We start from the raw sequence: 27,953 nt of genomic DNA, 5'->3' as shown, positions 1-27,953 counted from the left end.
CCGGAGTCGGAACGCCGAAGGGCTCGAGCCGGAAGCGCGCGCCGCCGCGGCCCCGGCGTGTCTGGAAGGAGGGAATCGCTCGGGCCGGCAGCGGAGGAGTGCGGGAAGATGGCGGCCTTCTCCGGTTCGTGGTGGGAAGCTGAAGGGTTACGAGCGAGTCGCCTCGACCCACGGGGAGCGGGTGGAGTGTGCTGCTGTGGCAGTGGGGTCGGTGGGATGGCGGGAGAGCTGTCTCCGCCTGGGGCCCTGCGCGGTGGGGCAGGGACGGTGGGTTCAGGCCGGGCTTTTCCTCGCGGGCAGCGCCTGGGAGTCTTCACTAAGCGGCTTCTCCTTCCTCCCTTCTGCCTTCGGCTTTCCCGCCGAGCACTCACCTGTCACGTCCCGTGGCGTCTGCGCTCGCCTGGTCCGGTCTTCTGCCTCTCTGACGTGGCGGTGACTGTTGGGGAACCCTTTTCTGTCTCGGGTCCTGGCCAGGCTGAGCAGCCGCTGAGCGTGGGGGAAGGGGACATTTGGGGCAAAGATGATGTCCTGCTTGGATTTATCCCCCTAGGTCTTTACAAAATAAATAAATAAATAAAGCTGCTGATAGTAAAAATGATCGACATTCGGGAAGCTGGACACTTCGAGAGTTAACATTGAATGTCAAAGCTAAAGAAAAATATTTTTTTTCCTCACGGACTAACTATAATTTTTGAGAGTTAGTTACTTGCTTTGTGATACCAAACAAGATTTGGGATGGGGTACTGAACCCACCAGTTAATATTTCTCGTTTTCTCTGTTCACCTCTTACCACCCACACATAATTTGGAAAGTTCCAACCAGCCTTGAATATACTAAATATCGTCTTTCCTTCTCAATACATACACACATATGTGCATATGTACATAGATATGTATATACATATGTACATACACATATACATATGTATATACATATCTATGTACACATACACATATGTAAATGAACAGATCAAATTAAATGTACTATCTTTTTGTGTTATTAACCTATTTAAACGACAATATTATACTATTGTTGGCTGTTTCCTTTTTCTCCTGTAAGAATATCAGGAATTCCAAATTCGCAGGCTACAGGTGAAAGCATTTCTTTTAAAGTCACTTCTGAGAGAAATTCTCTCACTTAACACAATTTTAGCCCCGAGATCTGTCAGGGGGTTGTAGGTCATTGTTTTATAGGTACACATTTTTGGGAGAAATGCACAAATTTAAGGATAAGACAATATTCTGATATGAACAAAAGCAGAAGAATTTGAATATGTATCTGTTTCTCCTTAAAGAGTTTAACTGTTAAACTGAGAAAGACAAGTTTTCTGTAGAAAATAGACCTAGCAAATGACCAGGATCCTGTAAGATACAGCCTAAAATTTGCCAAGCAATCCGTGGTTGCTGTTTGTGACAGTCTTGTACGCACCTTGCAATATTCTGTATGTAGCATATTTTAGACCATCACTTTTTTTTTTTTTTTTTTACATTGCTATTTATATCTCCATGTCAGGGGAACAGGGGTCTTTCCAAGCAGAGGTCAAGTCAGCTTGCTAGAGTTGGTCCTCTCCCACCTTGTGGGACCAGGGACTTGGGTCTTCAGGCTTGGTGGCAAGTGCCACTGAGCCTGGCCCATTGCCCCCTTTTTTCCAGTAGTTTTCATTCTAGGAGACAGAATGTAACTAGACTCTTAAATGGCATAGTAGTTAGGCAAGTCAATCTTGTTGTTCATCTTTATGGCTCAATTAGTTTGTCTGAGCAAGGGAAGGTTTAGCATCTACCTATAACTGATTTCACTTGAATGATAAAATGGCAGAACACTCAGGAACTGCCATCCATTTATGACTGACCTTTATGCAAAATCATGTAAAATAAACAGTGTGGCCATGCCTTTAATCCCAGGCCTCGGGAGGCAAAGGAAGGCAGATCTCTTTTTGAGCCCAGCCTGGTCTACAGATTGAATTCCAGGACAGCCAGGGGAAATCCTGTCTCAAACCAAAAAAGAAAGAAAAGAGAGGAGAAGAGAAGAGAAGATGGGAAAGGGAAAGGAAGCGAAAGGAAGGGAAAGGAAAGGAAAGAAGAGAGAAAGAAACCAAAGGGACATAGCATATTTTCACCTGACAATTTCCATTGGCATGACCCCCCCCCCTTCAGTTAACTAGAATTTGTTTTTAATGTTAAAAATAAAAACTATTTCTCAACCTTAGAGAAACAAAATCTACCTTAAAACAGTCTGTTACTATGAAAACACTTTCACACCCCTTGGGCGTAGTGTAGAGATGGGCATAGAGATTGGCTGAGAGGCTGTGTAAACTTAGCAAGAAAGACCCCAATACCAAGGTTGAATATAGTAATCAATTCTGAAGCACATGGCCAAAAGTTACCTATTTCCTATATTTGGAAGTTTCTGATTTATTTGAACTTTTTGTTTTTTATTTGGACATAGTATTTGCTTGTAGTTATAGGCTACAGTGTGAAGCTATGGTCCTCAAATATGCTTCATAATAGTCAGCTAAGGGTAAATAGCATGTTCATTACTTTAAAATTGCCATATCTCTCTAGTAAGGAAATTAAAAACCTCTCAAATAGTCTGAGACAGTGCCTTATTAGCAACAGTTTGGTTATGGCTGCCATTAAATGTGGGCTGTGTGTTTTCCTTAGATCCTAGAGGGTGTAGAGATCGTCTTAGACTAGCCAAGACAGAGAACTGCTACATTATGCAGAGAAACAGTGGGAATGCAAGGCTAGGAACCCAACTGTCAGATTTTTACTCCTTTCTTTAAGAGCTAAACGTGCCGTGGTGGCTACCATGTGCTCATGACACTATACCAGCAGTGTCATTACATTGCCTCCCCTTTCCCTGTACCCACAGGTAGGTGTGACAAGGCCCATTTTCTGCAAAGAAAACAAATACATAGTTTTGTCCCAAGGTCTTCTATAAACACAACCTTGGAGAGAACTTAAATCTGTCTCCAAAACTCAACACTCTTATATTTTTGGTTGTGAGCCTTTAACGGCTGAGCCATCTCTCCAGCCCAAAGCTCAACACTCTCAGCAGTACAAAGGTACAATAGGAAAGCCAGACTTCAAGGCTTTTCCCCAGTTCTGTGGAAGCAGCTCTAAGAGAATCTGATTTATTCATAGGTTTGATTATTAAAATGACTTCTTTTCCCCCCCAGAAATGGGTGTTATGCCCGAGATTGCACAAGCTGTGGAGGAGATGGATTGGCTGTAAGTACAGAGAACTCAGGTGCAATTGTGACATATCTTTCCTAATGTGAACAGTAAATTTTATCAAATATATTTCTGTCTAGCTTAGGAAATGAATTTCAGTTCATGCTGATTCTTTAGATCATAGATTGTTTCCTTTGAAATTTTATTTCTAGCCGGAAAAAATGGCTGGATTACCACATACAATTTGTTTTAGGTTGCTTTACCATGACTTAAGTAGCCTAGATGATTTTCTATTTATAACTAACTATAATTCTTCACATGTGATTCTTTCAGTCTACCAACTGATATCCAGGCAGAATCTATCCCATTGATCCTAGGAGGAGGGGATGTACTCATGGTATGTTTACATTTAATAAGGTGGTTGAGGGAAAACACATGTTCTGGAGCTGTGTGTGACACTTAAGAGTGGAAATGCTTTAACAAATTCATTTTATTCTTTCATTAGCTTTGATAACACATGTACTATGGTGAGTGTATTCTATAGAAGCTGTGGGAATAGGCCTGGGGAGACTTCTTAATTTTTACTGCAGGAAAGTGGTGGGTGGTAGCATAAAGTATATATACCTGGAATGGTGGAATAACTTGCGGTACAGTGAGAAATATATATCGAATCAGGTTGCATTCTTCCTCAGAGTAGGTAGATTGGGCATTTGCTGGCAGTGGTGGACATGGAAGGTTAAGAAATAAGTATCAGTTAGAATTATGGTTTTTGTTAATACCAATAGTATAGCAAATTGTAGTATAGATCTGTAGTTAGAGACTCTTAAGACACACTAATAATTAGATTAAAACAACGAGGGCTTCAATTTGGTGTAGTAATGGGAAAGAAAAGAAGAGGGCACATGTTTCCTGAATTGGGAGAGGTGACCCAATACACAAGAATCAAAGTTGTCTGGGGCAGTGTGAGTTGTCTTGAGGCACTTGAAGTAAAGTTAGCTAGTCAAGTGTGACAAGATCTCTACATGGCATTATGCTGACTTTGATCTCTTTTAAGTCACAATTTGAACTATAATTAATTTTCTTCCTATTCAGGCTGCAGAAACAGGAAGTGGAAAAACTGGTGTAAGTAATACATTTAAGTTTCATTAAAATATAATTTTTAAAGTGTATTTGAACAGTAGCATTTATTTTGAAATACTTAGCTAAGACAATCTCCTCTAATATGTAAGAAATGGTGGTTTACCATTGTCTTAGTTAGGGTTACTATTGGAATGAAACACTCTAACCAAAGGAAAGACTTACATATCCTGAGTCCCTGACCACTGAGGGAAGACAATGCAGGAACCAAACAGGTGGGCTCCTGGAGGCAGGAGCTGATGCAGAGACCACTGAGGAGCATTTCATGCAGGCTTCCTCCCGTGGCTTTCACAGACTAGTTGTTTTTATAGCACCCAGGACCAGCAGCTCAGGGGGTGCCCCCCACAATGGGCTGGGCCCTCCCATAACACTAATTAGGGAAATGCCCTACAGGTTCCTTCTCCTCAGTGACTTTAGTTTATTTCAAGTGGACATAAAACTAGCCAGCACAACCATTGAGAGTAATGGTTATCTTGTTGGCAAACTGTGAAGGTCTATAAAGGGTATGCTTTTAGGAATGCTGTTTAAAGAGGTCTTACAGGAGGAGGCATATATACTGTAATGTTTATAGGCATTTCAGATTTTTTTGTTTTGTTTTAAGAAACAGGGTTTCTCTGTATAGCCCTGGCTGTCCTGGAACTCACTCTGTAGACCAGGCTGGCCTCGAACTCAGAAATCCGCCTGCCTCTGCCTCCTGAGTGCTGGGATTAAAGGCGTTTAAATACATCCACTTTTGGCCTAGACTAGGAGACAGTGTGAGTTGTAGTAATTTCCTGCTCTGCTTTAAGTTCATCTTGAAGGTCCTCATTGTTTACATCCAGGCCTACAGCTGGCTTTTGTCTTTCAGCTCGGGATTATCTGATTATTATTTAGCTGTAGGTAATGAAATGGGAACAGCCATCTGGATAGTTTGTAATGTACATGCATAGCCTTAGCATTATGCTGACTAATATCACTCTCTGATGACTAACACAGGAAATGGTCCTTTGACAGGCATTTAGTATTCCCGTTATCCAGATAGTGTATGAAACTCTGAAAGACCAACAGGAAGGAAAGAAAGGGAAAACAACTATTAAAACTGGTGCTTCAGGTAATATTTATATTGATATTTTCTTTCTATAAATTAGTCATTGTCTTGGTTTGCAAGTTTGAGTTTGGGGTATGCATTTTATTGCCCATGTATGCAACATAACATTGCAGCATTGTATCCTGAAACAGGGAAAGCAAGTGACATTAGAATTAGTGAGTGAACTGTCCACCATAAAATACAAATAATACTTCTGTTGAGGGAAAAAAATGATTGGCGTTTACCTTTAGGTGTTTCTGTGCCTTTCTTCACCATACATATACATAACTGTAAGGATGAATTGGTACATTGTACAAAAGTGGTTTGTCTTCCTTACATGGAGGTCTGTCTATTTATTGCGTTCTGTTCCTAATAATCCATAACCATTATTATGAATAATCTTACATTCATTCCTTATCTTTTAAGTTGTTTTCTTACTTAGTTTCTAAATTTTATTTATCATCTTTGTTCCTGTTACACTTTTAACAAAATGCATCATATATTTTGAAGTAACTTGTTTTATGTTTCAAAGCAGAATTGAGATAAAATAGCAGGTTTCAATTGTCTGAACTTGCTATATCAACTTTTTTTTTTCTATAGAAAAGTGTTAATGACATAGGATAGACTAGTTTAGTAAATGGGTTGTGTGATGGACAATGAATGTAACTATTAACACTGTTGGCCTAGTTTAAAATACCCTTGGAACTTTCAATAGCTGTATGCCATCATTTATGAGAAACGATGCTAGAAAAGAATGCTTCTGAGATAGCTTAGGAGAAGTAGGATGGCTCTAAGAAACATGTGTCTGGTGAGAAAACAGAAACCTAGATTAATAAACATGAAGAATAGGGATGGTTGATGACCAAAGAAATGTGAGGAGTAGGATACAGCTTACACATAATCTGCAGGGTCTCTTAACTTAAGATTTGCTTATGTTTTGGGTGAGCCAAGAAGGGAGAATCCTACGGAGCATATTTATCCATTCTTCACAATATTTAAACTTGGCAGATAGATCTTCATCAGGCATGATCTAGAAAGGATTTCTGCTTTGGGCATGAAGATGGGCTAAAAATGCTTGTTGTGACTATAAGTTTTTATTTTTCATGACCTATTAAGATACTTTAGAAAAGGAAAAATGCCAATCATATAAAAACAGGAAGAGAAGTAAAAATGTGACTTGAGAACTTCACCTAGAGGACTGGGTGATGAGGTCATTTATTTCCCTTGTGTTAATGGTTAAGTTGCTCAGTTCACTAAACTTTATCAGTGACAAAGATCAGTGTCCTATATACAAAGTGCTCTGAAGCAGGGAGGGGGTTAGGTCTTATTCCCAAGTGGGCCAGTGCCTATCATTAACAGCTTTTGATTTTTCAGGTTTAATTTTGCCCTTAATAAAAACAACTCTATATATGTGTATATTGCAAATAATTTGCAAAATATTGTCAAAGCAAAGGAATTGAGATATAAATATAAACTTCTGTTTCTATAGAGCTGTGCATTTCACATGGCTACGTCTCACTTTTCTTATATTAATTTGCTTAGTGCTCAACAAGTGGCAGATGAACCCATATGATAGAGGGTCTGCTTTTGGTAAGTAGTTAACAATTTGATCTATTCATTGATAACTCAGAAACTTAAAAAGGTATATACAAATACCAAGAAAATGATGGAAAAGTATTGTACATGATTTAATTAACAAATTTGGATCTAGTTACTGAAGATAAACAGTGTAGTACTGAACTAGAAATAGACAGTAGAAAATAATGGAAATAATTCCTATATGACAAGTTAATGTGCACATACAAGTTATTTCAGTAAAGAAAAGGAAGATTGATTCAGTAAAAGACTCTGGCACCATGGTGATCCATCTGGGGCAACAGAAAAATTGGCTTCTATATATAATAACTAGAAATAAATTTCACATGTACTTGAGGTTTAAATTGCCTATGTGTGTTTGTGCATGTATAAGATACAAAAGTTTAAGTGTAGATGTATATGTATAATTTAGCATGCATAATTTAGTAGAAGAAAAACTTTTGTAACCCAAATTGAAGACACAGAAATTAGAAAAGAAAAGATAGAATGTTCGGTTTTGTTACTGTTTTATTATTTTAATTAACACATTAATTGTATAAACTAGTAGGACTCACGTGGGAGTTCCATTTGTGCAGACATTGTGTTTTAATTACATGCATCCATCTACCTTCCTTCTTTTGATCCCCTGCTTAAAGTCTTGTTTCTCCTGCCTCAGTATTTCCCAAGTGTTGGCAATTTCCCTAGAGAACCTTTTTACAAAGTTTTATATTATTCATTATCATATGAGTAAGAACTTAGAATTTTTGAAAAATGAGCTTAAGATGCTTGGTGAAGACATATTTTACAAGTTTCTTTTTGACCCGGTACTGACTATGACTTTGAAACATGAAAGGAGCAGAATATACAATTTCTTTCCAGTATAGACAAAAGCTAAATCTTTATTTACATAAGCACCTGTCTGACTGGTGTATGATGTAAAACTTCATCTCTTAGAGCCCTGATACTAGCCAGTAGCACACACTGGGCATTTGTTTGCTTCTCGAAGTCAGGGCAGCAAAGTGTGGTGAATAGGCCCCATGCCTTCCCTTAGTACCCTTGTTTCACAGCACTGGAGTATGGCCTTCTAGACCAGTGTGTGGGGGCCATGAGCCTATTATTCCAGCAAAACCCTCTAGGGTCTGTGCTCATCTTTCCTAGATTTGTTGGTGTGTATTCTTGTCCTAACAGTGACAGTGTAGACCCTGGTCACCAGCATAGCCAAGGAGATGGTAGGGATAAAGAGGAAGAACTGCTGTTATCTTGGAGTCAACAAGAACATTCTAACAAGTAACAACATTATTAGTGAGAATGAATGGCTTTTGTTTCATAAAGGATGGTTTGTAAAACCTGTACTAACTCCCGTTTCTGTATGCTTGTTCTCCAATGCAGCAATTGGGTCAGATGGTCTGTGTTGTCAAAGCAGAGAAGTGAAGGAGTGGCATGGATGCAGAGCGACTAGAGGACTGCTGAAAGGTACTTGGCCAGTGCTCATGTCCGTCTACGTGTTGAAACTGTCACTATGGATTTCCCACAGGAGCTTTAAAGCAAAGACCTGAACAGTCTTAATGACACAGAACGATCCACAGGTCTTCTGTCACATACAAATGTAACTCAGTGGAAGTTGGAATATGAGTCATGTGTATGCAATTTGTGTAAATTTCATGGAACTTGGCCTTTACAGGGAAGCACTACTATGAGGTGTCCTGTCATGACCAAGGGCTGTGCAGAGTTGGGTGGTCTACCATGCAGGCTTCCTTAGACCTAGGTAAGTGTTTCTAAAAAACCTGAACTGCTTTATATTTATAGGATGTTAGCATATTAATTGAGAGACAAACTAATAGGCTTTACTGTAATTTAATTTTATGGACACAAGACCCTTTATCTGTACCTCACCTGATTCCAGAAAAGACTTGAAATGAGATACTGCGTGCTCCCTGTTAGCACCTGCGCCCCATGTTCTGACAGTGTTTGGGTTTTTTGCTATGAAGACACACCATGACCCCAAGACAGGATTTCTCTGTATAATGTCCTGGAACTTGCTGTGTATATCAGGCTGGCCTCGAACTCACTGATCTCTGCTTGCGTCTGCTTCCCAAATGCTGGGATTAAAGGGGTAGACCACCATCTCCTAGCTGACTATGGCAATCCATATAAATGAAACCATTGAATTGGCTTGCAGTATCAGAGATTTAGTCCATTATTGTCATAGAGGGAAACATGGCAAGCCCTCCCCCACAGTGACATAATTCCTCCAAGGCCACACCTACTTTAACTAGACCACATCTAGTGACACTCTGTATGGACCAAGCATTCAGACACATGAGTCTGTGGGGGCCTTTCTTACTCAGACCACCACATAGGGACTATAGGATTATGACTGAAGATGAGGCTAAAATTCACATGCGTGAAGCATACGTTAGTGCACAGATGCCTCAAATTAGTGAGTTTGTTAGTGACCAGAGTAAGAGTGAGGCAGTGCCACTTGTGTCCATGCTATTGCATATTTGCTATAGGTTGACGGTGCCCAGATACTGCAGACCTGGGAACCAGAGGGAGTTTTATCTCATGTAGTCCCCCACACTGCAATTCTTTTAATTAAGCTCAAACCTTTAAACTACTTTTAAAATCTAGGTACTGACAAGTTTGGATTTGGCTTCGGTGGAACAGGAAAGAAATCTCATAATAAACAATTTGATAATTATGGAGAGGTAAGCTATGGTGCTCTTTGTTTAACATGGAAGGGCTTCTTAAAGACAAGTGTTTTCCAAAGATAGTTCTGATTTGGACTTGAAAAAAACCATAGATAAATAAATAGATAGTAGTTTAAATTTTTATTAGCCCCCCGGTGCTGGGATTACAGGAGCTAGCCACTATGCCCATCTGTGACAGACATTTTTGATACCTGTGTACTATTTAGAGAAATTCTTTTGAAATACCAGTGTCTGCTTTTGATCCTACTGTCTGCAAGTTCATTTGTGACTCCACTTTGTGTTAATGGCTTTTCACTTTCTGGGTTTTAGGAATTCACTATGCATGACACCATTGGATGTTACTTGGATATCGATAAAGGGCATGTGAAGTTCTCTAAGAACGGTGAGCTCTCGGATCTTATCAGCAAAAACAAACCTGTCATTCTCTCATTCTCTCATTCAGTCCTCTCCCTATCCAGCTGCCTTTCAGTTCACTGGCTATTGGTTGTGGATTTGCTCTGTGTTGTGCACACTACTAGAGAAGATGGAGTAGTAGGCAGAGGTAGCTCTGGTGCTTTCATACTGGTGAGGAGAGGCAGTCATACAGTATTTACAAATACAACGTTAGGAGGTAGTAAGCAAGGGAAAGCAAGGCATGGGGTGAGCTGCTGTGTGGGATATGTGCTTTCCAGACGGTGCTCAGGGAAGGCTCTGCTAAGAGAAGACATTTAAAACAAAGTCATGGTTGGCTTATGCTAAGAACTGAAGAACATTTCAGGCAGAGGGAAGAGCAGAGTGAAGGTTCGGGATGGAAGTGTCTGCACTGCCTTAGTAATAGTGAGGAGATGCACGTGTCACGTGCCCTGAGCTGGAGGGAGGGACTGAAGGGCTAGCTCAGTGAGGTAGGCTGTAGCATCAGCTTTACTTTTTATTCTGGGTAAGATGGAAACACTCTGGGGTTCTGAGCCAAGCAGTGCCTTCTCTTTAACAGCTTCTGGCCAACTGTGTTGAAAACACTAGGAAATAGGAAGTTAAAATCACCTATGGAGTAAGGTATAAAATAATAGTAAAGATCTGAGGTCTGGTTTCCTATGGCTAAAATCTAGCTAACTAAGAAGAATCCAGCAGAGAGGCAAGAGAAGGGGCGAACAAGGGTGCATGATCTCTGGCTACCAAAGGAAGACAGTGTGTCCCAGAGGACGGAGAAGTCAATTTGCGACCAGTACTGCTGAAGGGATTGTCAAGAAGGCAGGAGTGACATATTACTTCAGGATTTGGTACCTGATGGCTGTTTTGGTACGACAAGGCAGTGGGTGAGCATGAGTCAGACCTGTAGACAACCAGATGAAGAGAAAGAACGATATCCTAAAAATAAAAACCAGGGGTTGTACTTCACGAATGAAAGGGAGAATGCAAGGTAAATGAATGGGGCTGTTGAATCAAGGGAGGATTTGTGTGTCTGTAATGTGAGAGTGTGAGCCATGAAGTCTCCAGAGGCAGAGGTCTTGCAGATATGTAGACTGGAGTAGGGAGGCGTTAATGAAGTCACACGGTAACTAGGTTGGCTCTAGGCAACTCACTTCATCCATGGGTTTCTTAAGGAAGAAAGAATGAGAAAGTAAGGCAGGTTGGGAGATTTTGTTGTGTATGTGGAAAATCTTCATTTTAATTTCTCTGGTTTTGTTTGTTTATTTGTTTTAAAGGAAAAGATCTTGGTCTGGCATTTGAAATACCAGCACATATAAAAAACCAAGCCCTCTTCCCTGCCTGTGTTTTGAAGGTAATTAGAAGTTTTACTGTTGCTATGAGGCCCCCAACATATACAGCATATACAGCAGAGGACTGTGGGTCTGGGTTTACTCAGAGAAGATCTACCCGTCCCTCCAAAGCCTGGAGGCCCCAGGGAGTTTAGAGGTCTGCTGGGGTGAAGGTGAAGGGTGGGGAAATCCTCGTGGAGGCAGGAGTGTGGGGAGGAGGTATGGGATGTGGAACAGTCAGAGGTTGGACCAGGAGAGGAATAAAATCTGAACTTTAAAGAAAGAAATGAAGAAAGAAAGAACATTAAAAAAAAGAAGAAGAAGTTTTGCTGTAATCTAAACTGTTTGATTTTTCATTATTTTTGTTTTACTGGGCAGTTTGCCATTAGGTTAAACTTTTGTTTTCTTTTATTCGGTGCTAGAATGCTGAATTGAAATTTAACTTTGGTGAAGAAGAATTTAAGTTTCCACCAAAAGATGGTTTTGTTGCTCTTTCCAAGGCCCCAGATAGTTACATCGTCAAATCACAGCACACAGGTATGTATTGCAGCAGAGAGGGTGGGGTTTCTGGAATAGGACAAGTGCGCAGGACTTCTCTCAGTGAGTCCAGTTCCTCTTGCCTCCACCTCATTGGTTAGCAGATTAATGAACTTCAGTTTGAAAACTTAATTGATGAACTATTTTTGTTTCTGTTAAGGCTCTTAAGCTACCTCAGTCTTGATGGCAGTGGTATGCTTGGTTCCTGTGCTTGTGAAATGCCATAGCAGAATGCTAAGTGCTTTCCATGGATTGTTTAGTCTTCACACAGCACCCTGAGAAAGAACTCTTCATATTTTACAGGGGCCTGAGGAACAAGGTGTACCTGGCCTTTGCTACTTGTAGGGTTTTCTTTTTTCCACTCTTTATACCCCACCCCCACCCCTGTTTCTCTCCCTTACATTAAATAGGATACAAAGAAGGATACAGGGGAGAGAGATCACTGAATCTAAGTTCCACAACAACCACCCACCCTGTCTCTTGGGGTATCTTGTTTATGTATCTTCTGAAAAGTTCCCAAAACTCCAAATGTTACATGATTACAGAAATGATCTGCAGCTGGTAAAACCATGCCTCTGCTAGAGCCCAAAGCCAGTCATAGCCACATTCCTGCACCTGGATTAAAGTGAAAGCACATTATCATATTTCTGTGTTTTTTTTGTTTTTTAAGATTTATTTATTATATGTAAGTACACTGTAGCTGTCTTCAGATATTCCAGAAGAGGGCGCCAGATCTTGTTGCGGATGGTTGTGAGCCACCATGTGGTTGCTGGGATTTGAACTCTGGACCTTCGGAAGAGCAGTCGGGTGCTCTTACCCACTGAGCCATCTCACCAGCCCATTTCTGTGTTTTTTAAAGAAACCAAAATTCCAGAATACTCAACTTGGCCAAGGTTGCAGAGCAGATGCCAGGTAGAACTGAATTTAGATCCACTTCAAAGCTTGACCTGAAGGCTCGTACCATTTTCTGTATTATTGCCTGCTATAGTTAAGTTTACACAATTGAAGTACATTTTTTGGCTTGTCACAAAGGAAATAGGCTATTTTTACAACTGTATCAATCAATTCTCATCCCAACTAGTCTTTTAAAAATCCCAACTTATTTTGTTAGATTTATTTTGTTAGATTATCTTCTGTATTTTACAATTATTACCTAACATTTGATACTGGGACATTAGCATTTGTGTTTTACAGCTGATGGCATTTTCGGGTGTGTTTTCCATGACCTGCAATCTTTTCTGCTCTCCTAAGGTAATGCACAGGTATCACAAACAAAATTTCTCCCGAATGCTCCAAAAGCTCTCATTGTGGAACCCTCCAGAGAGTTAGCTGAGCAAACCTTGAACAACGTGAAGCAGTTTAAGAAGTATATTGATAATCCTAAATTGCGGTAAGCCTTCCTTCTGTGCTCAGATGTTAGTGGTCTGAACGAATGCAGTAGAAACCAGCAGAGTTGGTGGTGTACTGGATAAACCTTTAACTATGTAGTAACAGTGTTTCCATTCTAGTTTCCTTTCTTTGGACAGAGGTTGATTTCATTCAGCGATAAATTAATTTCTTCTCTTCACTGTCTAGAAAAACGTGCAGCTCTGTGTAGGGTGTTGGTTAACCTAAGACTCCCACAGGTCTGGTCCTCTCCCTCTTGGGCATTCCATGGAGGGAGACCATAAGTTCTGAGTAGATTTTCTCTTGTCTTTTATTTCTTTTGTGAGATAGGACTTTACTGGCCTCAAATTCACCATCCTCCTGCCTCTGAGTACTGGGATGACAGTGTGAGCACCACATTCAGCTAGGAACCATTTTCATTGGTGGAAAGCTGGATCCTATGTGGAGACTTTTGTGGATCTCACACTTGACTTTTGTTACTTTGCTTTTAATTATTTTTTTTTTATTGGAGCAATTTGGGCAATAAAGTTCACTGCGTGGAAATGTCCATCTAGGTGGCATTTAGTACATTTACAATATTATGTGACTGTTGCCACCTTCTTAAAACCAGAAGCTTTGAGGTTCTGGTGGCCTCACTTACACGTTAAGCAAACTGACTTAGTTGTAAATTACAGTATGCAAAATAATCCTTAATTTTTTGAATGGATTAATGCATGTTACTCATTTGGCAGATACTAAATACCCTGTGTTGTAAAATGTAGGCCTGGGATCTAGACTGGGCTCCCGCAACAGAGTCCATTATGGAGCTGTAGAATGGTGTGGAAGGGGGAGAGGTAAGGAAACTACTTGGGGAAGTGACTTGAGCATGAGAAAAGGAATCTCCTAAGAGAGATGACAGAGTCCCTGCTTAGTATGAGCGTCTGACATCTTCCTGAGGACTGGTTTTGGAAACAGGCAAAATACCTGTATGATGTGATTCATTGCTATCATTATCTATAAAACTAGTGTACCATAGACAAAGACTGCAAGGGGAGATGGATGATAAAAACAGTTTACTGGTGAAAATGGTGAAATTATGGCTTGCTCATTGGTATTTAATACAAGTAAGCCCTCACCTTACTAAGAAGCCTAGTCTATCTTTGAAACGAGCCTAACTATTCTTACACAGTGAGCTTGAGGCCAACCAGGACTACACAAGGAAAGCCTGTTTCAAAAAACGGGTGTGGGGGGGGGGTGGAAAAGCAGCTAGAGAGATGACTCAGTGGTAAAGAGCATTCACTGCTCTTCCAGTTCAATTTCCAGCATGCACATAGTGGCTTACACAATCTGGAACTCCATTTCCAGCAGATCTGAAATTACCTTCCCATAGACAGCAGGCATGTATGTAGTGCACATATATTATGTGTGTAAGCAAAACACTCGTGCACATAAATCTTAATTTTCTTTTTTTACAAGATCACTTTTTTCTCCTTAAAGAGCTGTGAATAACACTAAATAAAGTTTCATCTTCATTTTCTGGTTATCCCTCCTGAAAACAACCTTTTGGTCCTGATTTCAACCCATTTGTCTAAAAATATTCTTTATACTGGAAACGAGTGTATTTTAAAAGGTGGAGTGCAGTTTTCACTACGGCAGGGTGGGTAGAGTGAGTGAAGACTGATGGTTTCCTCACTCTGAGCTCACTCGCCTCGGCATCCGGGGTTTCTGGCTGTGGAGGTGAAGTGCTTTGCTTCCCGCCTTCTGTGTACGCACTGTACACTCATACTGCCACAGCTCTTAGTGACTTATTCCACATGAAAAGACTGGTATACATCAGACTGTAGGACAGACTTTCATCTTTCTCCATTATCACTCTGCCATTGGTTTCAGGGAGCTTCTCATAATTGGTGGCGTTGCGGCTCGGGATCAGCTCTCTGTCCTGGATAATGGGGTAAGCTGTACTTTTAACTTGGGAATACATTCTGTTTTGCCAATAAAAGTCAAAGGGGGTAAAATTAGCACCAGACAAGAAGAGTACATTTGCTGGAAGATGCTGTGTGGGCACACCTCTTTATCTGGGATTAGAGAACAGTAGTTTGTTTTAAATTCATCTGAAATTCTGAGTTGTTTACCCTTTGACTTCTTGAGAATTTTCTTCTAGCCTTTCTGATTAAAAGTCATTGCATGCATGCAGGTTCTTGTGCATGCATGCCTGTATTTTTGAGTAAACAAACCAATGCTGAGTGTAAGTATGGACTAAAGTGGATTTTGGAGAAAGTAGAAGTCTCTGCAGTACTTGGAAATGATGAGTAGTATTGAGACAGTCTCTGAGCTCAGACACATGTAAGGGGAGTCTTACAGACTGCTTAGATATACATGCCGTGTGTAGGGCCAAACTAGGACACTCTGGGCCCTGCTGTTTGGGACTTCATAAAGTTCTTTATTTATGTATATGAAATGAACTTCTTACAAATCTCTCTTACTTCCTTTCCATAATATTTAATTTTGAAATCTAAACCATTTTATACTAAGTCAAGTTTCCTCCATTTCCATCTGTACCAAACAGATGGAGACAGTCTCTGGTTTCCCATGCATATGCACCCACAGGTACAACACATGTACACACACACACACAGACACACACACACACATGATGCTCACTGAGGCCAATGACAAAGGAAAGGCAGTATTATTTCATTGTTTTCTTGGCAATATTCTGTCTGTTCTTAAAGGAGCACCTCTATTTTCTTTGTGCATCTTTCCACCCTGCATTCTCCACTGTCATCTCTACATCCCTCAAGTCAGCCATCACGCTGTTTATGCTAGAGTCCAAGTTAGCTTTGGAGGTAGAGAGTAGAGTTATTTTAGCTTGCAAGTTCCGAGGGTGCTGCATTATGGACCATGTGCTGCTATACACGCCATATCAATAAATACTTACAAACTTGCCCAGCAGCTTCTTCTCAAGCCTGTGGTAACGTAGATCTGTTTTTACATCCCTTTGCCTCCTGCCACTCAGGAGGGAGGAGACTTAGCTGGTTAGAATTGTAAACCAAAGAGATGTTACACACAGGTCAGAGTGGACTTTGTCCTTGTGATTGGTGTATATAGTAGAGTCCTACTTCATTGGACAGGTTTAACTTTGACGTTTCACAGGTATTCTGTAGCTTATCAGTCTCCCTCCCTGAGTTTAAACATGAGAAGGGGTCTGTGGGGCTTTCTGGCTTGGGTTCTTTGTGTCCGTCCTTGCAGGCGCTGTGCTGCTGCAGTCCGTGCATACATCTTAGCCCCAGGAACCCTACAGTGTATGAAAACATGATACTCATCCCTGGTTTTACATATTAGGAACTGGGCATGTACCAACAATTTCATAGCTGGCCAAGAGTGAAAAAGTTACCTGTAGAACTTGACTGCAAAGACTAAAAGTTGTTCCTAATCAACTTGTCCTGTCGACTTGGCTACGAGATGTGAGGGAGAATGCAAAGTGTACGAATTTTGTACTTGAAATTTTTTATGATAAAAAGTTAAACTTTCTATCATTTCAATTTGACCCTTAAATATTTTGTTTTTTAGATTTATTTGTATAGTGTTTTGCTTCCATGTATGTATGTGTACCATGTACATGGCTAGTATATGTGGCTGTCAGAAGAGGGCGTTCTGTCCTCTGGAACTGGAGTTATGGATAGAGATGGGATGCTACATGGACACAAGTGCCCTGCAAACACAAGTACTCATAACTTGAGCCAGTGTTCTAGCCCCATAACCCTCTTATGTGTCGGTGCAGAGGGCGAATGTCCGTGTGGGTGCTTACTAGTGCTATACCTAAATGCTATGATTTCAGTGTAAGTCTACACTACACTTTAATCTGTTGATTTAAAAATAGGAATAATAATAGTTGAGTATCAACAAACACTATAATAATTTCCTGGCCAGTCTAAGCAGTGACTGTTAAACTATAATCAAATACAGTGAGCACTCAGCATACTGGGCATCCAGGGTTCGTTGGGTCTTCTCTGAATTATCAAAACTATCTTGTAAAAGAAAGCTATTCCTCTGTGGGAATGATGAGGAAATTGATGTGTGATGATAGATACCCCACCGTGGGATAATAGTGCAGCTTGCACTGGAGTTCCTGTTTCATTCTAGAATTCATGGAAACTCACTTGGTTTCTTTTTTTTTTTTTTTTTAATAAAATACAGATATTACATATTCGATTATGTGTAAACGTTAAAGATATCCCAGATGAATTGCTACAGTCAGCATGTGCTGTACAGCATTATGTGTCCATAATGACTTTGAGGACGCTTTGCACTGATGGGCACTATTTCGGTTCACGTGTTTGAAGTAGAAAATGGCATTTTGCTGTTTTAAAGTAATTATATTAATTTTTAGTTTGCCTTGGGTGCTGCTTATGTCTTTTCAGGTTGACATTGTTGTCGGTACTCCAGGAAGACTGGATGATTTGGTGTCGACTGGAAAGCTCAACTTGTCTCAAGTTAGATTCCTGGTCCTGGATGAAGCAGTGGGTTGAAATACGTTCATATTTTCTTTAGAGAGTATACTTATGATAAGATTTATAACGTGAAGAAAAAAAGATCCTTAATCCCATTACCTAAAAATCACAGTTAAACACATTTTCATTTACTATATTGACACACATGTAGTTCACTTTTTTACCTGCATATTAAGTCAATGTTGAATTTAAAATATTTGAAAATTTTCATTTATATTGAATATATGTAGTTTTATTACTCGCTCTAAATAATACAGTGTGATAGCTATTTACATAGCATTTACATTCCACAAAGGAGTGAGAATCTACGTGTGATTGGTAGATGGGGTGAATGTATAATTGTGCACCAAGGACTTGAGCATCTGATTTAGGGATCCAGCCGGGGCCCTGACACAGAAGTTAGGGATTACTTTAGGGAGTTGAAATCAGACTTTGAGGAATTTAGGCAAACCTTTATTAAAAAAATTATATCTCAAATATTTCACTTGATTATTTGTGATTATTCTCTGAAGGCTATTTAATGATGTTACATGGGCATGGCTACGTCATGGTTTCTTTAATTACTCTCCAATTAGTGACACAAGTAGTTTGCTTTTTTATTCCAAATAACTGTGCATGCATTATTTTTTATTCAACAAATCATTTTTTATGCTTGAGATGTATACTGTGGCCATCTGGAAGGACAGAAATGTGTCTGAGGCTTTTGAGACCCTCTTTCAAATTATTCTAAAGATGGTTGGGTTAATTTTCCAGCACAGGAACTTTTTCAGTTTTCAAATTAAAATCATTATCTTAAGGATATGTGTTATAAACTGTTGTATTCATGCTAGAATACTAGAGTGTAGTTGGATTTATTTATTATACTTTTTCATATTTTAGTCACAAGGGACCTAAGGTTAAATTTATAACTTCCTTTAATTACGCAGCAGATTATAATTATTTTGTAAATATAGGGAGATATATATGTGCATATGTTAATTCTTTTACCTTGTATTTTAAATTTAAAACTTAAAGGATTTTCATAGTGATGGAAACTCTTTTTCTGCAGGATGGGCTTCTCTCTCAAGGTTATTCTGACTTCATTAACAGGATGCACAGCCAGATTCCTCAGATTACCTCTGATGGGAAAAGACTTCAGGTATCACGTGACCCAAATGCAGCCCAAAATACATGGAGACAGCTGTTCCTCAGTGTTGTAGAGTCAGAGAGACGCTTTTGTTTTAAGGTGTTATGATTCCATTCATTGTGTACATTTCCTTTGTTATCATCTAGTTACTCACACACACACAGCTGATAATCTTAAAGGGCTGGTCATGGTGCCACACAGCAGACCTTTAATCCCAGCACTTTGTGAGTTTGAGGCCATCCTGGTCTACAAAGTGAGTTCAGGATAGCCAGGACTCTGTTACTCAGGGAAGCTCTGTTTTGGTGGAAAGTAGGGTTGGGAGGCTCCTTTTAGAAATCAGGGTAATTTCTTGGTTGTTACAGATAACCCTCAGATAGTCTCAGTGGCTCTTTCTGTAGAGCCCTGGGTGCTTACAGTCTAGTGGGTGCTGCTGCTTGTGCAAAGGGGAAGAGCATTGGCTATTGACTGTCAGTCACCTTTGTAGTAGTAATTTCTGAAAACATTGCCCTTGTTTTATCCTTCCATAGGAAACATTTGAGAGGGAGAGACTTTTGAGAAAAGGGAATGAATAACAATTTGTGGCCTTTGATTTAAAACAAAAAACAAAAAAACAAACCTTCTTAGAGGGAGAGATGGCATGGTTTCTGTGAGACAGTCAGGACTGACAGCCTGCCAAGGTCACACTGTTAGTTACTACATGGAGGCAGGAATTAGATGTGTTTTGGGTTCCCTGACTACTATTCTGTGTTCTCTTATTATCCATTGTTTGTGTGAATCTCAAAACAAAACAAATATTTTTAAAAAACTCGTGTGATAGAAAGCTGACTGTTATAAAAGTTGGTCTGAATGTTGGTTTTTCTGTCTAGGTGATTGTTTGCTCTGCTACTCTGCATTCTTTTGATGTAAAGAAGCTATCTGAGAAGATAATGCATTTTCCCACATGGGTCGATTTGAAAGGAGAAGATTCTGTTCCAGATACTGTGCATCATGTCGTTGTCCCTGTGAACCCCAAAACTGACAAGCTTTGGGAAAGGCTGGGGAAGAACCACATTCGAGTAAGTACTGCGAGGTATGGACACTGTGGTGAGCTAGTCTCCTCAGGCTGAGTCATTCCTTAGCATCCCTCATCCCTTCTTTATCTCTGCCTCTCAACAGACTGATGATGTACATGCAAAGGATAACACAAGACCTGGTGCTAACAGTCCAGGTAAGATGAAAGAGTGAGTAGAAAGTGTTATATAGCTTGGAAATGATTGGTTTGTTTCTGTGCCTAGTGTTCTCATGAAAGATGGGAGATATGACCTACAAAGTTAGAATAGGGAAAATAGAAGTAATAAGAATAATCATGAAGTGGGGCAAGCTCATCCCACTTAGCTTAGAGGAGCAGTGTTAACCACTGAACTTCGGTGTTAGTTGTGTGGCCTCAAAATCATAAGTCTTCTGGATCATTGATGTAGATGATGGGAAAACTAGCAAATTTGTCTAGAGACAAAGTTATATTGACCCTGAAACTCCAGAAAAATAAAGATGAAGGATGCTGGGGGTTGGGGGTGCCTTTATGAAATGGTAAAAGACAAATAGTTTGGATTTCTTAATTATTTTTATGATTGTCTTGACTCTTTAGTGTATGATTCAGGGCATTAAACACATTTATATTATTCGGCCTTAGTACTGTCTGTAGCACTTGTTGTTCTCAAACAGAAACTGTATGCTCATTGATCAGTTCTGAAAAAGCCTAACAGTCTGAGTGCAGTGAAGATAGCCTAGCAGACAATTTCTTTCATGTCTACAACATTTCAAAATTGTATGAAGATACAGGAGGATATAAGGTGCTAAAACTAAAACCTAAGTGACTGGATCTTAAACCGATTAGACTGCATGTCTGATGTCAGATGTCTTAGTGGGTCCTTAGACTAGGTCAGAGTGCTTTTACTTTTTGGTTGAATTCACTGAGCAGTTTGACACATGTCTCAAGGGTGGATTGACTGAAGTCTTGTTTCAAGTTCCTTAGAAATTGGTTTTATGTCTAACACCAGATTGACATGATCCATACTCACTTACTTTTCCTGTTGAAGTAGAGAAACTGCTAGTTAAGCACAAATTGTTAACCCATGGTTAGGGAATGCACTTTATAAAATACCAGCTTTTACCGTGATGATGGTTTTGTAAAGCTTTTGCTTACTCTCCACTACTGTTGGAGACAACAGAAAACCTTTAGAAATAGGTTGGATTAAAAGCATGTGTCAGCAGAGGAGAAACAAGAATAACACTACTTCCCAGGAAAGAGAGGACTGAAAAGCTGCTAACCAGGTTTTCATTCTGTGGAGTGGTATTAGATTGGTTAGACTTAGTACTTTCTTTAAGAAGGGTTATGGTAATCCAATAATCAGGACTTAAGCATAAATGGAAGTCAGTGCAGGACAGACAGATTCTAACTAATGCTTGAGAGGAGGAAGGTACCAAGTCTTGGTGCCGGGCTCTTTTGTTAGGATGTTTACATATTTGTGTTTCTTCCTAAAAGGTTATGGTTGTATGTCTGCGTGCATGTGTGTGCCTGTGTGCTGCATGGGTGTGTGTGTGTGTGGGGGTGTGTTTGTGTGTATGAGAGAGACCGAGACCCAAAAATAGCGCACAAGTCACTGACAGAATTATTCATTGCAAATAAATGAAGCAATGAGTTAACTAAGTACCTCACTCTCATACTGTGCCTTGTGGATAGTATTGCAGGGATGTTTAGAGCTAAGCAATTTATCTGACTGATAATGTGTGCTCATGACAGCTTCAAGTTGACATTCTGTTGCTTTTTCTGTTGCTGTGGTAATCAAGAGATGTGGTCTGAAGCTATTAAAATACTGAAGGGGGAGTATGCTGTCCGAGCAATCAAGGAACACAAGATGGATCAAGCAATTATCTTCTGTAGAACTAAAATTGACTGTGATAACTTGGAGCAGTACTTTATGCAGCAAGGAGGAGGTAAATTTGTCCTCACTTATTTCTTTATTTCATAGACTATTACCCTCACATTGATGAGAGCTAGAATACATGTACAGAGTTTAAAGCAATGATGGCACATTGTAGCCTATCTGTATCTACCCAGTGCTTTTCTAGGAATAAGTCCTGGGGTAAACATGGGAACTTCTTCCACAGTGCTACAGTTGTCATTAGCATGAACCTGAATCACAGGATTCTAATGCCACTCATCTAGATTATTGATTAACAACTAAAATCTAAAGTATAATGACTAAAATATTAGTCATTATTATTATATTATATTATTAATTTTCTAAACTGGTAAATAGGAAAAATTGAGTAAGGGAGAAACCCTAAATACAGGAAGAAAGAAGCCAAGTATTGTGGTACCCGTGTGTAGTCGCAGCACTTGGGAGGCAGAGGTTGGAGGATGGTGAGGTCACTAAGTCACAAACCAAGTTTAGGCTGGCTTGAGCTGCATAGTGAGATAGGATCTCAAAATCTAAGAGCTGAGAATATAGCTCAGTGGTGGAAATATAACTCAGTGGTTATGCGTAAGACTCCTGCTTCAAATTCTAGTCTTAGAGGAAAAATACATCTTAGGAATCACAGAATAAGATCAGTATTGTAAAAAACCTGAATATATATTATGAGTCAGTGAACCGAAGTCTTCTGCTAAGTTCACATAGAGTATTAATCTAGAGATGTGTTAGCTATAGCTGTTAAAAACAACATACCAAAAAAAGGCCAAGGAAGATCTTAAAAACATTTGGTTTTGCAAGATACACATTCTAATATGCTGGTTATGATAGTTTGAATTTTAATATAAAGATTAACACACATAAACACATATGGTGAAATGCTAATCTAAAGATCTAATAAGAGATGAAATAGACCTTAAACAAAAATATTAGTAGAAATAAAGGGGCACTACTGTTGTGAAAATATGACCCAAACTTTGCAAATAAATAGGACATTCCACACTAAAATTAACTTGACCCAAGATCTATACAAGTCAATGAGTTTCTGTACAGCTAGAATCGACATTAGAATGGAAATGGGGTGGTTTCACATGAGATTTTTTTTTTATGTTTAGGTAACTTTTTGTTTCTTATCAAATATGGAGATATTCTTAGTCAGTATAGAAATGCTTACTTTGTATTAAAAAATGAAACTCCAAGTCTGGCAAGGCCGTGGAACATACCTAAGTACTCTAATTTGTTGTTGAGAATATTAAGCAGTAAAGCCATCTCAGTTGAAGGGCTATACATTCTGTCATAAAGTTGGACAATAAGCTGGGCATAGTGGGGTGTGCCTCTAACCCCAGCTTCTTGGAAAGTTAATACAAAAGTTTGATAGAATTTAGAATTCTCTTAAAAGCAAATCAATGTTAATATTTTATGGAGTTTGTGTGTGTGTCAGTGGAAGAATGTGAACACATGCCTGTGGAGGTCAGAACTGTCTTCCTTACTTTCTAAGAGACTCTCACAGAACCTGGAGCTACTAGATTCAGCTAGGCTTGCTGGCCAGTGAGGTCTAGGGTCCACCTGTCAACCCAACATTGACAGAGCCAGATGCTGGGGTTAAAGATGCCAACATTGCCCAGCTTTTACTTGGGTGCTGAGAATCTGAGCACATATCTCCGTGCTTATACTTTACTACCTGAGCCATCTCCCCAGTCTTCGATGGAATTTATTTTAATGGCATTTTTGCCTGTTTCAGAAAGTGTGCTGCCTTCATTTGTGCCAGATTGTGGAGTATAGAGTTTTATAAACATGTGTTTTTATAGTCTTTGGCATAATGCATTTCAAGGTCAGATGTTAAATATGTTTTTCCCTAGGACCTGATAAAAAAGGACACCAGTTCTCATGTGTATGTCTTCATGGTGACAGAAAGCCTCATGAGAGAAAGCAAAACTTGGAACGATTTAAGGTACAGCGTGCCTAGTTACCTGCATCTCCTTCTTATTTAAAGGGCTGTTCTAGTGTTCCTCATGCCACTTAATATCATTAAAACAATTCTTTTCCTAGCGACTTAAAGCATTTTACTCTTAGCCATACACTGTGGCAGGAATTGGTCATGTTTGACAGTCAGATAATTACTTTTCATGCACCCTGTCAGGTAGCCCACTGCTCCCTCGCAATAGACTCCATACAGTATTCTTTGACTGACATACACACGTACATTCTTACATTCATACATAGTTTTATCAGGTAGACACTTTGTAGAATATGGGATTAGGTAAACCATGTCTATAAACCTTTCTGAAAAGTACACAAATACGTGTAGAGGATTTACTTTATTCTGAAATGAAGATGAGCATTAGAGTTTGGTAGTGTGGAAGCAAATGTGCCTGGCTTTATGGTTCTTTGGAGTGCACCCTTTCAGATGCTTGCATTCTGAAGGCCTTCTGAGCCCTTGGAGTGTGTAGATGGCCTCGGCCATTTAGAACTAGCATCAGTAGTTTCTTCTCACCATCATTCCATAATGTTTACTGCCGTGTATAGGATAGTTGGTTTTTTCCTGTCATTTGGAAAAAGTGGGACATGTCAGGCTTATATGCTTGCATGCTATGTATCACCAATGTTCTGGCTTCATTTCACCAAGTTCACTGCCATTTGTCCTGGGTATTACACTAGCTCTAGAGTCAGTATGCATCCCTCACCTCCAAACCTTAACTTTCTTCTGCACAATGGCATCCAAAGGGTTAATTTGTATTTCCTTTGTAAGCTCTAGGGGCTTATTTTCTACTGCCTCTTGTTTTGTTTTGTTTTGTTTTGTTTTGTTTTGTTTTGTTTTGTTTTGATGCTTATGGGTGTGTTGCCTGCACGGTGTGTGTTCAGTGCCCACAAAGGTCAGAAGAGGGTGTTGAATCCTCTGGAACTGACATTACAGATTGTTAGTGCTATATAGGTGTTGGGAATGGAACCCAGGTCCTCTCTGGCAGAACAGTCAGTGCGCTTAACCACATCCATGGGAAATGAACCATTTCTGCCCCTCCCCATTCCCTAGGTTTATGTTAGTGGAAGAATAAAGACAACACCTATGCTGCTTCTGTGTTCTGTTCTATTTATTATATATTTTTGGTGTTCCAAAAATATTTCCAAAGACGAAAGATAAAGCCTGAGTTTAGCAATGCCTTAATACACTGGTATAAGAAAAACAATACAACCATTAATATCATCTCAGCAGACCGTAGAGTAAAATTTCAGGATTTGGTCCAGTAGATTATTATGTTCAAACAGGTAATCTGAAAGTACCATTGAACTTTCTTAGTGGAGTGTTTGTTTTTATGTTTTATGCATTTACTGACAGACACCTCCTTGTCTTGGTTCTCTCAGAAAGGAGACGTAAGATTCTTGATTTGCACAGACGTAGCTGCTAGAGGGATTGATATCCATGGTGTTCCTTATGGTAAGAAGAAACTTTCTACTTAGCACACTGACCTTACAAATGGACGATGGCTGTTAACCATTGTCTTCCTTTGCAGTTATAAACGTCACCCTGCCTGATGAGAAGCAGAATTATGTGCACCGGATTGGCAGAGTGGGACGAGCTGAAAGGTACTGCTCAAGTTCTTCCCCCTTTGAGCTCCTATGTTTCAGAACTAACGTCTAATGCAGGCTTTGAAATCTTTCAGGATGGGCCTGGCTATTTCCCTGGTGGCAACAGAGAAAGAAAAGGTAACCCTCTGGCCTCTGTTAGAGTCACTGTGAGTTACATTTGATATGGGAAGTGAAAGCAGTTTAATTCCCCACTGAAATTGGAATCAGTCACAAATGGAAGGGAACATTTTATAGAATTCTTTCCTTCTCTATGTATTGAGTAGTCAAATACTAGCATGTGGTTTACAAAGAAAGGAGTAAAATATCCTAATAGCACTAATAGCGCTAATATAGGTTTTTTCAACAAAAACTATTTAAATACTATTTAGTATGATACCATAGGACACTTAGGGGGTCATACTTAAATATATAATTATGGTTTGTAGAAAAACTTTTATAAGGTCTCCTGTGCAAAGTTTTTTCTCAAATTTATGTGCATACTTTCCCTATCTGCTTTATTTTCCTTTGGATATAAACAGACTTATTAAAATATTAGTTTTGATACGACATTCTCCAAAATTTATCCCCTCTCCATGCCTCCCTTTTTATAGTCCAGGCTGGCCTCAGACTCTGCTCTCCTTGCCTTAGCCTGAGTGCTGGGTTTCCAGGCATTCACCACCACACCTGGCTGCCTGCATGCGCCTCGTTAAACATCGGGCTATGGTGTCAGTTTATGGGTTTGTTTGGATTGAGAATTTCTTTAACTCACATCCTTTTGTATTATTTCCAAAATAACCCAGATCTATTAAATGAGCCATCAAGTAATAGCTGTTTGATAAAATGCATAATCTTTTTTCTAGTGTTTTAAGGAAATAAAATGTTAAACACACATACACAAATGTAGAGCACAGTATTTAATTTCCATCTCTATAAATGGTCATGTTTGTTTCTTTTTAATGTAGGTTTGGTATCATGTATGTAGCAACCGTGGGAAGGGATGCTATAACACTAGACTCAAGGAAGATGGCGGCTGTACTATCTGGTACAATGAAATGCAGGTAAGACTCTCAGAGACTTTATTGACATTGATAAACAGCCTGCATTCATCTAGAAAACTTACATGTCTACTTTCATCTGTTTGTCAGTGATAAGAGAAGGGTAATTGGCTAATCATTTTGTCTGTAAGCTGTGACTTGACTTCAGGGATCTAGCCTCCATATTATGCATTCAGCTTGTGTAGTGTTATTTCATGCTATTACAGTGAAACTCTTATCAAAGTGAAATTTTTATCTAAAATACTTGAATTTTCTCACTCTCTCTTAGCTACTTTCCGAGATAGAAGAGCACCTGAACTGTACCATTTCCCAGGTGGAGCCAGATATAAAGGTTCCAGTGGATGAGTTTGATGGGAAAGTTACATATGGTCAAAAAAGGGCTGCTGGCGGTAAGCTCTCAGATGCTTCAGTGTGCTCTGGCTCCCTCCCTCCCTATACTGCACCCGCTGTTTCTCCTATCCCAGACTCAAGATCCTCCTGCCTCAGCCTTCTAAGTGCTGGAATTATAGACATCCACCAGCACACGTAGCTAAATTTGCCTCTTTGAGTGTGAGTTTATGAAGACCATGATTTTGTTCCATTATGCTAACAGTATATTATTAGCATATTAATTGTCCTCTCCTAATTGCTCTCCAGTGCTTTGTTATTATTTGACTTCCAGCATTTTATTGTGTGATCTGTATGTGAATGAGGGGCAGCAATTAGCTGATTGTCTTGAAGTATTCATATTAAGAGTACTTGAACTTTTAAAGAATTATTAGGAAATCAGTATTATAATTTTTGAACAAAGAGTCAGGAGTCTTTAAGTGGCAACCTCGGTTAGTATTCTCTTTCCCCAGAATGTTTCCGAAATCTTTTGATTCAGGGTATACTAAAGGAGTGGGAGATGTGGGCATTTAGGCAACTACTAATGAAGCTTGATTACTAATTTATATTGAAATTCTTGATTTAAAAACTTAAAGCTCAATGTTCTGGAGATAACTTGTCTGTTGGTAAGTTTTTACTGCTAGAAACAATATTTGAAGTGGTAAAATGAGAGCAGGGCTTCCTGACAAGTGCTTCAAGCATGCCACTTACATTGCTCCTGGTTTGTATGCTCGCGCAGGTGGAAACTATAAAGGCCATGTGGATATCCTGGCACCTACCGTTCAAGAGTTGGCTGCCCTTGAAAAGGAAGCACAGACATCTTTCCTACACCTTGGCTACCTTCCCAACCAGCTGTTCAGAACCTTCTGACTTCATGTAGCCGGAGTAGGATTGGAGTCATAAAGTCTGTAGTCTTAACTCTAACCCAGTGGTGCTGCTTCTCTGAGCAGCAGTATTTATAGTAACCGAGCTATCACTGCTAACTCTCGCATGTCAGGAAACACAGACCTTAGCAATTCTTCATAAAATGGCAGCCGAATGAAAATAAATTTGACAACTATATTTTCATGAAGGCTTGTG

At 39.6% G+C, this 27,953-nt stretch overlaps 1 protein-coding gene across 1 annotated transcript; it reads left to right on the top strand.

The window, feature by feature from the left end:
* Positions 1 to 17: 17 nt before the first annotated feature.
* On the top strand, positions 18 to 27,945 carry Ddx1 (DEAD-box helicase 1). Its single transcript, XM_021178799.3, has 26 exons — positions 18 to 124; positions 3,179 to 3,230; positions 3,507 to 3,570; positions 4,266 to 4,295; positions 5,304 to 5,400; positions 6,919 to 6,966; positions 8,341 to 8,424; positions 8,633 to 8,716; positions 9,583 to 9,659; positions 9,972 to 10,044; positions 11,345 to 11,421; positions 11,821 to 11,935; positions 13,187 to 13,325; positions 15,191 to 15,251; positions 17,722 to 17,820; positions 18,860 to 18,949; positions 19,804 to 19,992; positions 20,093 to 20,144; positions 21,764 to 21,910; positions 23,748 to 23,839; positions 25,249 to 25,321; positions 25,398 to 25,470; positions 25,548 to 25,590; positions 26,415 to 26,510; positions 26,776 to 26,896; positions 27,613 to 27,945. The coding sequence occupies exons 1-26, from the start codon at positions 109 to 111 to the stop codon at positions 27,741 to 27,743; spliced, it is 2,223 nt and encodes a 740-aa protein (XP_021034458.1). The 5' UTR covers positions 18 to 108; the 3' UTR covers positions 27,744 to 27,945.
* The last annotated feature ends 8 nt before the right edge of the window (positions 27,946 to 27,953 follow it).

The sequence above is a fragment of the Mus caroli genome, unplaced genomic scaffold (genome assembly GCF_978045245.1).
Source record: "Mus caroli unplaced genomic scaffold, Mus_caroli_1 scaffold_14, whole genome shotgun sequence".
In the NCBI taxonomy this organism is placed as follows: domain Eukaryota; kingdom Metazoa; phylum Chordata; class Mammalia; order Rodentia; family Muridae; genus Mus; species Mus caroli.
The sequence above is the reverse complement of the archived record's forward strand: the minus strand, read 5'-3'. Positions and strand labels throughout refer to the sequence as shown.